The following is a 17,369-nucleotide window of genomic DNA, read 5'->3' on the forward strand; positions in this document are numbered from 1 at the left end:
GCAGGAGAATCACTTGAACCCCGGAGGCAGAGGTTGCGATGAGCCGAGATTGTGCCATTGCACTCCAGTCTGGGCAACAAGAGCGAAACTAAAAAATAAATAAATAAATAAATAGACCCTATATAGTAGCAAAGTTTCTACACTTTATTGAAGTGGTACAATGCTAACTTTAAGTAGACTGCAAAAGGTATATACAATGTTATCTTACAGTAACTGCTAAAAAATACAAATATAGCCAAAAAGCCAACTAATAAATTAAAATGGAAAATTTAAATATATTCAAATTATCCAAAAGAAAGCAGAAAAGCAGGTACAGAAGAGCCAGAAAGTGGGGGGAGGGGCAAACAAAATAAGTGGTAGAACTGAAACTATATTGATTATTGCATTGTAAATATGCATGGATAATATGCCAAATAAGATAGAGATTGTCAGACTGGATAATAAACAAGACCCAACTGTAGGCTGTGTACAAGACAGACACTTTAAATATAAAAATACAGCTAACAGGAAAATATATAAGCCAGCCACAGTGGTATGTGCCTATAGTCCCAGCTACTCAGGAGGCTGAGGCAGAAGGATCAGTTAAGCCCAAGAGTTTGCGGATGTATTGCACTATGACCACATCTGTGAATAGCCACTGTACTCAAGCTATATAGCAAGAACTCACTTCTAAAAAGAAAAAAAATTAAGGTATGCATGCAGATACTAACAATTTAAAAAGCCAGAGTGGCTGTATTAAAGTCAGACAAAGCAGAATTCAGAACAAGGAATACTACCAGGGTGAAGGAGGATATTATATAATGATAAAAGAGTCAATTTGCCAAGATATAATAATCCTAGATGTATATCTATCTAACAGCAGAGCTACAAAACACATGAACCAAAAAGTGAAAAGAACCAAAACGGGAAAACAGACAAACTCACAATTACAGCTGAATGTTTCAACAATCTTCTCTGTCTCAGAAAAATTTGTGAAAACAGAGAACAATATCATCATACAACTCAACCAAACTGAAACTTACAGAACTCTCTACCCACCAAGAACAAAATACAAGTGCATGTGGAATGGACCATTTACCAAGATACACCATACTCTGGGCCATAAAACATGTCTCAATAAATTTCAAAGCATTGAAATAATACAAACAATATTCTTGGGCCAAAACTAAACTAAACTAGAAATTACTAACAGAAGAATATCTGGAAAATCCCTGAGTATCTGAAAATTAAGCAACACATTTCTAAAAACTTCAAAAGTCAAAGAAGAAATTCAAGGGAAATGAGAAAATACATTGAACTTGAAAGACAATAAAAATATAATAAAAAAATTTATGAGCTGCAGCTAAAGCAGTACTTAAAGGGAAATGCATAGTACAAAATATTTATATTAGAAAAAAAGAAAAGTCTCATATCAATGAACTATGCTTGCACCCTAAAAAACTAGCAAAAAACGAGCAAATTAAACTCAAAGCAAGCAATAAGAAGAAAATAAAGAGCATAAATCAATAAAACATAAAAATGACAGAGAAAAAATCAATAAAACCAAAAGCTGGTTCTCTGAGGGGAAATCAATAAACTTGATAAATATCTACCCAAACTGACGAAGAAAAAAAAAAGAAAAAATACAAATTACCAATATAGGGAATGAAAGAGGGAAGCTGAGTACAGACCCTACAGACATTAAAAGTGAATGTTACAAACAACTGTATGCCCCATAAAAGTGACAACATAATAAAACAAACTTCTTCAAAGACACAAACTTCTAAAGGTCACTGCTAAATAGATAACTTAAATAGTCCTGTACCTATTAAATAAATTGAACTTATGGTTTAAAATCTTCCAAGAAAGTAAACTCCAGATGCAGTGGCTTCACTGGTAAATTTTACCAAACGTTTAAGAAATAAACCACTCTTAAACAAATTATTCTAGAAAATAGAAGATGAGTGATGAGAGAACACTTCCCAATTCATATTATGAGGCCAAAATTAACTAACATTGAAACCAGAAAAAGACATTTTAAGAAAGTAAAACTACAGACCAATATATCTCATGAATACTAGCAAACTGAATATAATAATACGTAAAAATAATAGGTTATAATCATGTGGGGTTGGTCAACATTTAAAAATCAATCACTATGCTAACAGACAATAGTAGGAAAACCATGTAATCATGTCAATAAATGCTAGAGAATGTTTAACAAAATTCAACATTCATTAATGACAACAATTCTCAGGAAATAAAATGGAATTTCCTCAACCAGACAGAGGGCATCTATGAACAACCTACACGTAACATCACATTTAATAGAGGATAACCTTAATCCTTTCACCTTAAGACTGGACACAAGGCAAGTATGTCCATCCTTACCCTCTAATTTAACACAGCAGTGGAGGCTGTAACCAGTACAATAAGGCAAGAAAAAGAAATAAAAGGCACACAACATTTACATACAACATGAATGTCTACGTAGAAAATCCCAAAAAGGTTACAAAAACTAGTAAACCTAGTAAGTGAGATGACAGGATACAAGATCAAAAATAGCAAGATAACAGGATACAAGACTAAAAATCAGCATTGTTTCTTGCTTGTGTAAAATGGTACACCCACATTGGAAAAGTGAGGACGGTCAAACAGTGTGGCAGTTCCTCAAAAGGTTATAAACACAGAGTTACCATATGACCTAGCAATTCTGCTCCTAGGTATATACTCAACAGAATGAAAACATGCCCACACAAAAATCCGTACATGGATGCTCACAGCAGGATAATTCAGAACAGCAAAAAGTAGAAGCAACCTAAATGTCTACCAATTGATGAATGGATAAATAAAACGTGGTATATCCATACAATGTAATATTGTTCCACAGTAAAAAGGGAACAAAGTACTGTTACTTCATGGATACAACATGGATAAGCTTTGAAAAGATCCAAAATAAAAGAAGCCAGTCACAAGAGACCACATATTGTATGATTTCATTTATATAAAATGTCCAGAATAGGCAAATTTACAGACACAGAGAATAGATTAGTGATTGCCTAGGGCTCAGGAGATTGCAGTAAATGGGGTCACCTCTCATGGGTAGGTTTCCTGTTGGGGTGATGAAAATGCTCCAAAGTTCATTGTGGTGATGGTGGTACAACTCTCTGACTATACTGAAACTCATCAAATTGTATGCTTTAATGGGCAGATTATATGGCAGGTGAATCATACCTCATAAAGCTGTCATAGTAAAAACTAAAAAATTAGTTTTTCTGCATATTGGCAATGAACAATTAAAAATTAAAATTTTCAAAAATACTAATAGCACCAAATGCCATGTAATACATTAAGATAAATCTAATAGAATATATGCAAGATTTTCATGTTGAAAACAACAAAACATTGGTGTGAAAAATCAAAGACTTCAATAAACAGATATATTTTGGGCCGGGCGCGGTGGCTCAAGCCTGTAATCCCAGCACTTTGGGAGGCCGAGACGGGCGGATCACGAGGTCAGGAGATCGAGACCATCCTGGCTAACACGGTGAAACCCCGTCTCTACTAAAAAATACAAAAAACTAGCCGGGCGAGGTGGCGGGCGCCTGTAGTCCCAGCTACTCGGGAGGCTGAGGCAGGAGAATGGCGTAAACCCGGGAGGCGGAGCTTGCAGTGAGCTGAGATCCGGCCACTGCACTCTAGCCCGGGCGACAGAGCGAGACTCCGTCTCAAAAAAATAAATAAATAAAATAAATTTTAAAAAAAAGATATATTTTGTCAGGGATTGTAAGGTACATTATCAAGATATCAGCTTTCCCCAAAATGATCTATAGGTTTGCCATAGTCCCAATCAAAACTCCAGTAAGCTTTTGATTAAAACATATACTTGCTGGGTGCAGTGGCTCATGCCCGTAATCTCAGCACTTTAGGAGGCCAAGGCAGGAGGATCGCTTGAGCCCAAGAGTTCAAGACCTACCTGGGCAACATAGGGCAACCTCATCTATACAAAAAAACAAAAATAAATTATCCAGGCATGGTGACGTACACCAGCTACTCAGGAGGTGGAGGTGGGAGGACTGCTTGAGCCCTGAAGGTCAAAACTGCAATGAGCTGTGATTGAGTCACTGCACTCCGGTCTGGGTGACAGAGCAAGACACTGTTTCAAAAAAAAGAAGAAAGCCAGGCACAGTGGCTCACACCTGTAATCCCAGCATGTTGGGGAGGCTGAGGAGGGCAAATCACTTGAGGTTGGGAGTTCAAGACCAGCCTGGCCAACATGGTGAAACCCCACCTCTACTAAAAATAAAAAAAATTAGCCAGGTATGGAGGTGTAGGCCTGTAATCCCAGTTACTTGGGAGGCTGAGGCAGGAGAATTCCTGGAACTCAGGAGGTGGAGGTTGCAGTGAGCCGAGATTGTGCCACTGCACTCCAGGCTGGGCAACAGAGTGAGACTCCGTCTCAAAACAAGAAAAAAAAGGAGGAAGGAAGAAAGGAAGGAAGCAAGGCGGTTGGGGGAGGGGGGCGGAGGATGAGGAGGAGGAAGAAGAAGAACAAAAATAACAATAAGAACAAACAGCAGCAGCAGCAGCAGCAACCAAATTCTTACAGAAAAGTTCTAAATAACTTATACAGATACTCTTTTCTGCAGGTGGTGGAGCTTAACCTCCCTATCCCCTAACTTTTTATGTTGGCTGCATTTAGTGATTTGCTTCCATGATAAAAACAAAAAGAAAAGAAAATAAAGAATAGACTATGAAAAAGTAGAAAAAATTACAACTCTGCGGTGGAGAAACATGGCAAACACTACCTTAACCAAGTGATCAAGATTAGTATCATCAGTGGTAAGTCAGGGTACTTGGACTGTGTGGCATTTTTCTCTATAATCCACAATCCAAGTCAAACCATGAGTAAAACACAAGACAAACCCAAATCAAGGAACATTCTTGAAAACTATCAGGGTCACAAAAAAACAAGGAAACACAAAGAAACAGTCACAGACCAGAGAAGACTAAGGAGTCACGATGACTAAATATAATGTGGTAACATGGATGGGATCCTGGAATACAAACAGGACATTAGTAGAAAAATTGGTAGAATCTAAATACACTTTAGAGTTTAGGTTTGTTTTTATGTGGTAAAAAAAAAAAAAGAAAGAAAAGAAAAGAAAGAGAAAAGGAAAAGGAAAAAGAAAAAGAAAAGGAAAAGAAAAGAAAAGAAACACACACATCTCATAAAATTTACCCTCTTAACCATTTTTTCAAAAAAGACTCATCAATGGCAGTAGTAAGAAGGGGGAAAAGAGAAGTTCAATCTTTTTAACTGACCGTGAATGACTGAGATACTTTACTTTTGGAGCAGCTGCTCTTAACCATTTTTAAGTATACAATTTAGGTGTTAAGTACATTTACATTGTTGTAAAACAGATCTCCAGAACTTCTTCACCTTGTAGAACTGAAACTCTACACACATTAAGCAACTCTCTTTGTCTCCTCCCAAAGCCCCTGGTAATCATCATCCTACTTTCCATATCTGTGAATTTAACTACTTTGGATACCTCATATAAGTACCACCCCTTTGTGACTGCTTTATTTCACTCAGCACAATATCTTCAAGGTTCATACACACCGTAGCATGTAACAGGACTTCTTTCCTTTTGAAGGCTGCCTAATATCCCACTGGGTGTATATACCACATTTTGTTTATCTATTCATCTGTCAATGGACACTTGAGTTGCTTCCACCTTTTGGCCACTTGTGAATGGTGCTATTATAAACATTGGTGTGTACTGTTTTTTGTTTTTTCTTGAGATAGGGTCCCACTCTGTCACACAGGCTGGAGTGCAGTGGTACAATCTCAGCTCACTGCAACCTCAGCCTCCTGGGCTCCAGTGATCCTCCCACCTCAGCCTCCCAAGTAGCTGGGACCATAGGCATGCACTGCCACGCCTAGATAAATTTTTGTATTTTTGGTAAAGACAGGGTTTTGCCATGTTGCCCAGGCTGGTCTCGAACTCCCGAGCTCAAGTGATCTGCCTACCTCGGCCACCCAAAGTGCTGGGACTACAGGTGTGTGCCACCATGCCTGGCTAATTTTTGCAATTTTAGTAGAGATGGGGTTTCACCATGTTAGCCAGGCTAGTCTTAATCCTCCCGCCTTGGACTCCAAAGTGTTGGGATTACAAGCGTGAGCCACCGTACCCAGCCCCCCCCCTTTTTTTTTTTCAAATGAGCAAAAGATAATGAGCAAATACTTCACCAAAGAAGATATATGGATGGCAAATAAGGACAGGAAAAGATGCTCAACATCATTACTCATGCAAAGTTAAAAACACAATGAGGTAGCACTATATATCTACAAGCAAACAATAGCAACAACAACAACAAAAAAAACAAAAAAACAAAAGTGGAGAATATCAAGTGCTGGTTACAATATGGAATGATGACAGCTCTCATGCATTGCTGGAGAGAATGTAAAATAGAACATCACTTTGGAAAATGGTTTGGTGGTTTCTTATACAGTTAAAACATACCACAACACCCCAAAATCCCATTGCTAGGCACATAGCCAAGTGAAATAAAAACTTGTGTTCATGCTGGGCACAGTGGCTCACACCTGTAATCTCAACACTTTGGGAGGCCGAGATGGGTAGATTGCTTGAGCCCAGGAGTTCAAGACCAGCCTGGGCAACATGGCGAAACCCTGTCTCTACTAAAATTACAAAAAGTAGCCGGGTGTGGTGGCATGTACCTGTAGTCCCAGCTACTTGGAAGGCTGAGGTGGGAGGATTGTTTGAGCTCAGGAGGTCAAAGCTGCAGTGAGCCATAATTGTGCCACTGCACTCCACCGTGGGTGAAAGAGCAAGACCCTGTCTCAAGAAAAAACAGAAACAAAAAAAACCCTGTATTCACTAATGTATAAGAATGTTAACAGGAGCTTTATTTATCATTGCTAAAAACTGGAAACCTTACAAATGTCCTTAACCTGACAAATGGACAAACTAAGATGGTAATTCATACAATGAAATATTACTCTGTAGTAAAAAGGAAGGAACTACTGATACACGCAATGACATGGATAAATTTCAGATGAAATACTATATGAAAGAAGCCAGACTCAACAGGTTATATGATTCCATCTATAAGATATTCTGGAAAAGGCAAAACCATGAGAACAGAAAACAGATCAGTGGTTCCTCGGGGTTGTGAGTAGACGGAGGAACTCACATGTGAGTTCCTATGTGTTCATAGGAACACAAGGGAAATTTTTTGGATAGTGAAACTCTTCTATATCTTGATTTTTGTGATAATTACACTACTATATGCATTTGTCAAAACTCAAAACTGTACATTTAAAAGGATGGTTTCTGCCATGGATGTAAATTATGCCTCAAAAAGGTTAATAAAAAACATGGTTTTTTTCACCAGAAGTTTATATAAAACAGAGCACTGAAACATGCCACCTCCTACTGTTTGCTGTGTTTCAGTTGTTGAAAATTTTCACTTTCCTATTTGTGCCCTCCTGGTTAACATTTTTATTCCCTTGGCAGATTTAGACATTCACAGGTATCTTCTCTTATCTTGTTGCTATAGCTACAAGGGTTTATCTCATTTGATTAGTTACATGTGGTCCCGCTGAGCAGGTATGTCAGACTTTTATAAAATATCTCCCCAATTCCAACTCTTTCCTTTCCTCATTGAAAAGCATGTTTATTCATCTACCAATGAGTGCTAAAACCGCTGGGGCAGCTCTTTACTCTTGGAAAATTCTGCATTCTACATTCTCAGGAAGTTGGTGAAGCCAGGCAGATGCAAACCACACTAGGGTATCCTGAGCACATCTAGCCAACGTAAAGTCTATTAGAGAGTTCTTATGTAAGGCTGCCAAGCTCCTAAAAAAAAAAGAGATGGGTCTTGATGGGACAACTGAAACTTGCTGTTGCATGGGCAACTGACTTGATGCTAAAACTATTACAATGAGAGAGAAGAGATACTTTCAAAACCTGGGTCCTTACAGACATTGTTGAGCAACTGATCATACCATTCTAGAATTTCATATAATTTTCCTACTCTTTAAGATAGTTTTAAGTCCGAGTTTTCTGATACTTGCCATTGAAAACATCCTACTAATACAAGGCCCTACTTGCACTGCCTAAGACATTATAGCAAAGGTTCTCTTATAAAGTTCTCTTAAAAGTTTTCCTTCACTGCTCTAAAAAATAAAGTATACTAGAAAAAAAATATTTTCCTCCCAGGCAATCCTTCTTTTCTACTGCTGCTTCTATTCTTTCTCCTGGTACTTGTTCCAAATCCTCTCCACTTTTCTCATGATACAGGAGTCCCAAGGAGAGGTTGGGGTTTTCACAATTAATCTCATCACAAAGGATGAAGCAAACTAATCTACAGTGACAGATGCAAATCAGTGGTTGCCCAAGGATGAGGCACAGTGGGTGAAGGAGGTGAAGAAGACATGAGAGGATTCTAAAGAGATACAAAGAAACTTGGGAGGTGATGGATATGGTTATTATCCTGATCATTGTGATGGTTTCACATACATACACATATATCAAGACTCATTAAAATTTGTATAATTAAAATGTGTACAGTTTACATATCTATTATACTTCAATAAAGCTAATAAATTTGGGTTTTAAAAATAAGATAGTTTTACTGAGTGGCTGTTTCTGTGCAATCTACAGAGATTTTTCCTTAACCTTTATACTACAGGTGGAATTAACTAGGCCCTTATCCCAAACTTATGGGGACATATGACTTCTTTCAGAAATAAGTTATACTTGCTATAGCTGGAGAGTACATTTCAGTGAGCCAATCACCAAAAGATTTCCAAAAAAAGATTTTTATCTAATGCCCACTTCCACTTGTAAGTTATGCTAAAAATACATAGGTACACTAAGATTCCTTAAAATCCTGGACATCCTCAAATTACACAGTGTTCTGGGATCCAAGTTCTTTTATTTGCTGCTGTCAATTCCCACCCACTCCTTCACCTCCTTCTCCCTGGCATTCAATGAATCCACAAGCCTCCCTATTCGCTCTCTCTCTCACAAACAGCAACAAAGGGCTGCTAACCAGCTTTATACTGAGATGAAATCTGAATTCCTGAAGGCAAAAAGGCCCCAACATACCTTCCTATTGCCTGAGAAGAGGAAGCTACTATATTTCTGTGCCACACAAGGCACCAAACAACTAGAGGAGAATCTTTCATAGTCTTTTCCTCTTACATGCCAAAAGCTAGACAAACGGTGGAAAGAGGAGTAAAAAGAAAAGGCAGCTTACCCATGGAGTAGAGGTTGTCAAAGCTCTGGTGCATGCGGATAATCTCATAGTAAAGTTCATCATAGCTGCTGGGGGTTGGCAGAAATGTGTCACCATATGTGATAAACATATTAAATAGGTTCACAATCTAAAAAAGAAAGAAAGGCCCATATATAGGCATCAGGCTATGAAGACTAGAAATTATCAGTGGTGTGCTGTAGCCAGCTCTTACTGTCACACAAGAGTTGACTATAAAATTTCATGAATTTTGTAAGCCAGTTATTAAACACAGTCATTATTAAAAATTTCATTCATATAAACTTATAATTAAATAAATTATATTAAAATGAAAGTAATAAATACTAAAAACTTATCACTTCCTAATTATTTTCTACCTTTTACTATAACCTATGCTCTGGAGATTTATAACTATTATATCTGTGTGGTGGAAATCTCATATAATGGTGTGCTACTGCACATTGCTTCCCAATTCTGCATGACTCTGATATCACATTGATAGCTTGAAATTGGCCATGGTGGGTGTAGCTCTACAATGAAACTCAGCAAATGCTATGAATCAAGACTTTTTTCCCTCTAATGTTGAACATTTAAGAACACATTGTATAATATCCTAAGAAGATAGTCAAACTGCACAATGGCCTCCTTCTATCCCAAATAACCAGCCAGATAAACAATCATCTGTAATGTCCCTCAGAAACCAAGTGCAGCCATGATGGAACCTTCAGAGGGTCTGCTATTTACCAACATAGAGACCGCAGTAGTATACAGTAGTCTCTCAGTTGGGACCAAGGCTCACTATTCATACAGAGAGATCTAACCTATACCCACCCCTGCCAGATGATATATTTTCATGAAGGAAAGAGAGTCATGCCAAAGACATAGGTGAGAGTGGGGACCACCAGTCCAGATTCTGATCCAAAAATATATATATAGGTCTGGTTCCCTCTATGGCTTAGTCTCCAGACCACCAGCTCCTGTTTCAAACCAGTTCATTTCTGCCTTAGCATATGGCTTCAGAAAAAGAAGTATTTGTTTTGATACTCACCATAAGGGCTAAAGTAAAAATGTTGTGTTTGGCCAAAAGTACAGTCTCGTTTGACATAAGGAACTTCAGCAAATTTATCAAGGCTTTAAAAAAAAAAAAAAGACATCAACAAGCTATTCAAACCATGATTAATAAAATTAAATTAAAAACAGACTAGCTCTAAAAAAATCTGGGGGGTTACAGTGAGTGAGTCTCAGCCACCAAGGTCTTTTAAAAAGCAGGTAAGGTAGGTATATTTGAGGAAAGCACTCACCTTCCCAAGCACGTGTCTGCTTATCTGCTCATGGAAGGTTGTTAAATATCTACTTCTTTTTGCCACTTCTTAAATAGCAATTAAGCTCAGAAATTTGACTATAAAACTGACATCTTGGCGTTTCAAATTTACTCCCACGTGGTGATTTCCCCATCAAACTTGCTCAATTTACAGCTGAAAATGAGGGTCCCCCTTCCACCCTCAGCTGCTAGCTTCTATTGTCACCAAGCTTTAGACATGTATCTGTTTCAGACATCATTGCTACGAGGAATATGTATCCAATCTAAGTGGTCACCAGACGTGGCAGCTATACTGTAGAACCTACAGCTGGGCTGCAGCTCTAGATGAGGAGAGCTCATAAAGAGAAAAAAAGCCCTTAACTGCTCTAACTATCCAAACAAAGTGAAGCTTGCACTGACCGCTTGTGACCACGACAACATTTACTGAAATCTCTTTCTGCTTGGCAACTCTTAGTGAGGGGAGAGATTTCTAAAACCCAAGCAACCTCAGTAGAGACTGACTGCCAAGTCCCTAGGTTAACAGTGCAGCTTCAGACTATTTTGCAAATAAATATTAAGCATAAAAGAAGTTATCAGTTACCTTATACTCATTCACCTAGCACACTTTGTCCACAAAATGAGTCCTGCTTCTCTGCCCATCTCAGATAATGCTCCTGTACCTACCTCCCCTACTTGATGGGATACTATAAAAGGGGTTCAGTAGCTGCAGGCAATCTGTGGTCCTTCTGTCTTCTCCCTCTCAAACCCCTACCTTCCACAGACCCAAGAAAAGGCTTGACCTCTCTTTTTCTAGGACCATATCTGCTTCTTTGCCAGCAAAGAAGTTCATTCTCCCATGATCTCAGAGTTTTGTGTGAAGTTTACTACTCTTAAAGAAGAGATGTGAGCTTTGATTTGGAACAGCAGGGAATAATGAGTAGGAGTGAGACTCTCCAGACTCTTGCTGCCTGCCACACAACACCCCTCACTCTCAATCCTTTAAAAGCACAGGTACAGTAAAGAAAGAGCAGGCAAGGAAAGTACAAGAGGCTGGCTTCACCCACATTCTGTTTCTAAAGCCTGAATCTTCCCCTCAAATAGCAAAAAAGCCTTGCCAGGCATGAAGGAGACAGGCATCTTCATTTATAAACTCTTTACCGCGGCCCCGATTTGAGTTCTCTGGGGTTTCATAATGAAAAGGCAAATGATAGGCAGCTGGCCCTTTTAATGGTGTCTGTTAAGTGATCAAGTGATCTGTTGGACTGCAGGGAAAAAAAGGCTCCATGGAGCCCATTCAGGATCACACAACCTGCTTAGCTCCTACAAGGAGCACAGGAATAAGGGGCCTAGCTAAAATCCACATAAAAATGACTAACCCAAACTTCCCCCCTTAAAGAAGATCACCGTGCTGAGCCACGTAGGGACTGCCCACCCCACCACCTAATCCCCAGAGCTTAGACAAGCCCTGTTAATGATATACCTGACAATCGGACTCTATAAACTCACAGAGGTGAGAGAAAGGATGGGCAGCATGCATGGCGTTCTGTAAAACGTAATGGCTAGAGACAAAGCAGCTTTTGTACACATCCAATCAACAAGGGCTTTTGTCCCCAGCACCACACAGCACAGAGATGCAGCCTCAGCAGTGGCTATGTGGTAATTAAAGGGCAGGAAACCTGGAGAAAAGGATGCGGGAGCAATGATTTATTGCTCCTCTGCTGGACTGTAGCTAGTCTTGATCTCTGGGATTCAGAGTCCAGGATGACAAAGTGATAAATATTAGAGGAGGAAGACAGCAATTCTGGCACAGGCCAAGAGACAACCTGTGTCCCAACAGCCACAGGCATTAGCAGAGCCAGAGTACTGAAAGGGAGAGTCCAGTACTGCAATACTCTGAGAGTCAGTGCCAGAGCGGCTTGCATTCTGCCCCTGAAAATGCAGGTCAGATATTCTGCTCCCCAAAGAACCAAGGTCTTCTCACCTGCAAGTAAGAATTCTCTACAGGGGCCAGGCGCGGTGGCTCACGCCTGTAATCCTAGCACTTTGGGAGGCCAAGACAGGCAGGTTGCCTGAGTTCAGGAGTTCGAGAACAGCCTGGGCAACAGGGTGAAACCCTGTCTCTACTAAAACACAAAAAATTAGCTTGGCATGGCGGCATGAGCCTGTAGTTCCAGCTACTCGAGAGGCTGAGGCAGAAGAATTGCTTGAACCCAGGAGGCAGAGGTTGCAGTGAGCCAAGATCACACCACTGCACTCCACCCTGGGCGACAGAGTGAGACTCTTTGTTCAAAAAAAAAAGAAAAAAAAAAGAGAGAATTTTCTCTACAGAGAATTTAACAGGCAACTAAAATGAAACCTCTGACATCACAGATGGTAACTCTTCTTCAAAAGAGAATGTCCCAAATATCCCATGAAATAGTGCTTTTCTCCATCATCATCTCCCTGACTTCACACTCGCTATATCAACTGCTCAGTGTCCTATACAGCACTACACACAGATTTTAGCTTCTGACCTGATATGATGGGAGTTTTAAGTCTGTGAGGCTTTGACATAGCTGATTATAGATTTTTAGAGAAAATACCTTAGGTTATTTAATCCAATTTCCTCATTTTTTGATAAGAAAACTCCATGCCCCATTCCACCCCCACCCCAAACTAGCTGGTGACTAAGCTGGGACTAGAACCTGGTCTCCTGTTTAGTGTTCTTTCTACCATCCCATTAAGAAGATAAACAAGCTGGGTGCGGTGGCTCACGCCTGTATTCCCAGCACTTTGGGAGGCCAAGGAGGGCGGATCATGAGGTCAGGAGTTCGAGACTATCCTGGCCAAGATGGTAAAACCCTGTCTCTACTAAAAAATACAAAAATTAGCCAGGCGCGGTGGTGAGCACCTATAATCCCAGGTACTCATGAGACTGAGGCAGGAGAATCGCTTGAACCTGGAAGGCGGAGTTTGCAGTGAGCCAAGATCAGGCCACAGCACTCTAGCCTGGGTGACAGAGCAAGACTCTGTCTAAAAAAAAAAAAAAAAAAGGTTAAACAAATAAAGGTACGAGATCAAGATGAATGTTAAAGTGGGGTTGCAGCTTACTATAAATAGTATGCTTGTTAAAGTGGGGTTGCAGCTTACTATAAATGGTATGCTTAGACCTGCTGACTATACTGTTACCAGTACTTCTCTAGACTCTGGTTTATAACTTTCTCTTCCTGTTAGCTGCTCTATGTCATTTTCATGTATTTGGTCCCCGTTTTCCCTTGGTCCTCAGCTACTTGTTAAAGTACAAGTATTTAATACCTCATTATTGCATTCCTGTCACTCACTGGCAGCACAAAAAGATTCCCAGAAGCTTTGCTCAGCATGAGCCGCCTCAGCAGGGCTCTCTGCCAGCTCCTTGGCCTGCTCTCCACTGTCTTATCTACATCTCAGCTCTCACCTCCACCTCTCTATCCCTTGTAGCTGCTTTCTCTCTCTTTTTTTTTTAAGCACACAGCTATCAACTAAAACTGTTCCTAATTCCCTCAGTCAGTGTTGCCTTCTTCAAAATTAGATACTGCCAATGGAAGATGACTGGATATGGACATTAAAGGGAGCCAAGATCCCCTTTCTTTAGGCCCAAAACAAAACCAAAAAAATGGGTATAAACATTAACCAGGTTTATTTATAAACTATTATAGACTGAGTTTTGCACAGGGTTTATGCCAAAAAAGACAGGTTTAGGCCAAAGAAGAAAATGCCCTGTGTCAAGGGCAGTTTCAAGGACAGCAGAGAACTGGCACTCAGAATCTCAGTGCCAACACACAGCTCATGCTGGCAGGCTCCTGACTCACCCCCTCTACATACACACACATTTTTAGAAAACTGGCCTTGATCCACTTGTCCACTTGATGCCATCTGGGCACATGACCAGCCAAATTGTTCCAAGGACACTCACAGAAGTAGCAGTACATACAGGGAAGAGTTAAGATAACTAAAAAATAAGGGGATGATTGCCTAAACATCGTATTGTTAATCAGTCATACATCTGTAAGACTTTGCAATCAGGTACAGTAAATGTAGTAGTCATTATGAAGATATGAGGGACAAGATGTACCATTTAATTTAATCCTTTGCTTTATCATGTTTCTCATTGTTAAATAATAGTTTCTAAAATGAAGTGGGGGATAAACGGCTAACACGAGATTCTTCACCAAAGGCCTGACTCCTGGTCTGAGAGATTTCCAACGAAGCATGACCTTATGGTATAGAAACTTCATACTGTGTAAACAGCTTTACCCACTAGGTGAGCAATGGCTGCTCACTCCCTCAAAAGAGAATGGCATGGCTTGTTGCAGAGAATATCCTTTTGGACAAGGGCAAGCTTGGTAGTTGAGACCTTCCAGACCTTAAGAGATAATACCCAAGGGCCCATATTCCACATCCCTTGGAATGGGCTGTTCCAAAATACCAATGCCAAGAGATAAATCACAGAGGAATGCATAATTTCCTCTAGAAGAGTGACAACAACTACAAGTTAATGACTGTGCCCAGAAGCTCACACAGAGCATCTCAAACTTTCCTTTTTTTCTAATACCCTCTATCTGATACCTTAAAAAGAGACATTTAACTACAGAAATCACCTTCCTCAAGCTGCATTCACCTCTTTTCAAAGTGAGAAACATCATGGTCATAAGTGGCAGGAAAGGTAACACTTATTAGGTGCCTGCTAGGTGCTAGATATTATGTAAAGCACTTAAAGTATATTCTTCTCACTGAATCCTCTTAACAATCTGATGAAGTAGGTATTATTGTTCCCATTTTATGGATGAGCAAATCAAAATTCAGAAAGGTTAAATAAATTACCCAAAGCCAATACACTCATTGGAGCTAAACTGCATTAAGGACAAATCATGCTGGGGAGAAGAAGGTCTCTGAACTCCCACCGCTGCGGTCTATGAAACTACTGGATCCACCGAACCTTCAATTTAAAAAACATTTGTTGGGGATACAGGAGCTATCTAGGGCCAGTATTTATATTTGTGACCAAAAACCATACTTTGATCACAATTCCACTGATTAGCCCCTCACATATCAAAGTGACCAAAGGAAAAATCCTGTAAGCTCAGAGTACATCTCTTTTTTTCTTTCTTTTTTTTTTTTTTTGAGACAGAGCTCAATTCTGTTGCCCAGACTGAAGTGCAGTGGCGTGATCTTGGCCCACTGCAACCTCTTTCCAGGTTCAAGAGATTTTCCTGCCTTAGCCTCCCAGGTAGCTGGGATTACAGGCACCCATCACCATGCCCAGCTAAGTTTTGCTTCTTTTTTTTTTTTTTTTGAGACGAAGTCCCGCTCTGTTGCCCAGGCTGGAGTGCTATTGTGTGATCTCGGCTCATTGCAAGCTCCACCTCCCGGGTTCACACCATTCTCTTGCCTCAGCCTCCCAAGTAGCTAGGACTGCAGGCGCTCGCCACCACGTCTGGCTAATTTTTTGTGTTTTTAGTAGAGACGGGGTTTCACCGTATTAGCCAGGATGGTCTCGATCTGACCTCGTGATCTGCCCGCCTTGGCCTCCCAAAGTGCTGGGATTACAGGCGTGAGCCACCATGCCCGGCAATTTTTGCATTTTTAATAAAGACAAGGTTTTGCCACATTGGCCAGGCTGGTCTCAAACTCCTGACCTCAAGTGATCTGCCCACCTTGGCCTCCCAAAGTACTAGGATTACAGGCATGAGCCACCACGCCTGCTCAGAGTACATCTCTCTAAATGTCTCAGGACTTCACTCCACTGGCCTAAGATAATTAAACCCACACAATCTCAAAAAAAACAAGAGATTGCAGGAATTCAAGTAAGTATTTGTACACCCATGTTTACAGCAGCATCATTCACAACAGCCAAAAGGTGGAAGCAACCCAAATGTCCATCAACAGATGAATGAATAAACAAAATATGGTATATACATATGGCAGAATATTATTCAGCCTTAAAAAGGAAGAAAATTCTGACAACACAGATGAACCTTGAAGATATTATTCTAAGTGAAATAAACCAGTTACAAAAGGACAAATGCTGTTTAATTCTACATAAATGAAATACCCAGAGTAATCAAATTCAGAGTTAGTGGTTGCCAGCGTCTGGCATAAGGGGGAATTAAGTATCATTGCTGGCCAGACACGGTGGCTCACACCTGTAATCCCAGCACTTTGGAGGCCAAGGCAGGTGGATTACCTGAGGTCAGAAGCTCAAGACCAGCATGCAACATGGTGAAACCCCGTTTTTACAAAAAAAAAAAAAAAAAAATTGGCCTGGCATGGTGGTGCATACCTATAGTCCCAGCTACTCGGGAGGCTGAGGCAGGAGAATCACTTGAACCCAGAGGCGGAAGTTGCAGTGCACCAAGATCGCACCACTGCACTCCCACCTGGGCAACAAAGTGAGACTCCATCTCAAAAAAAAGAAAGAAAAAAAAAAGAGTTATTGTTTAATAAGTACTGAGTTTCAGTTTGGGAAGATAAAAAAAAGTACTGGAAATGGAAGGTAGTAATGGTTGCACAATGTGAATATACTTAATGCCACTGAACTATATGGTTAAACATAGTTACAATGATAAATTTTATGTTTATTTTACCCCAATTAAAAAGAAAAACAAGAGGTCAAGGTCTTTCTTTCCACAGACACTCCCAAGAGCCTCACAAACACTCCAGTCTCACTTTCTGTAACCTCTGCATAACTGACTGGCTGACATTCACATCAAAGTACACCACACTGAGTACAGGGACAAACGTACAAAGACGCTTCCTCACTGATAGGGAAAAGGAAAGGAGC

The 17,369-nt window shown here is 40.1% G+C and overlaps 1 protein-coding gene across 1 annotated transcript in view; it reads right to left on the minus strand.

Annotated features, from left to right (window-relative positions):
• Positions 1–17,369, minus strand: part of LOC105537776 (chromosome unknown open reading frame, human C10orf76) — a 234,786-nt gene that overhangs the window by 114,133 nt on the left and 103,284 nt on the right. The window contains exons 21-22 of the mRNA XM_011977448.1: positions 10,319–10,401; positions 9,274–9,400 (exon numbers count right to left, since the gene is read on the minus strand). Coding sequence (XP_011832838.1) covers positions 9,274–9,400; positions 10,319–10,401 — 210 coding nt within the window. The remainder of the gene's footprint in view (positions 1–9,273; positions 9,401–10,318; positions 10,402–17,369) is intronic.

This window comes from Mandrillus leucophaeus, unplaced genomic scaffold (assembly GCF_000951045.1).
Source record: "Mandrillus leucophaeus isolate KB7577 unplaced genomic scaffold, Mleu.le_1.0 Scaffold18, whole genome shotgun sequence".
NCBI lineage: Eukaryota > Metazoa > Chordata > Mammalia > Primates > Cercopithecidae > Mandrillus > Mandrillus leucophaeus.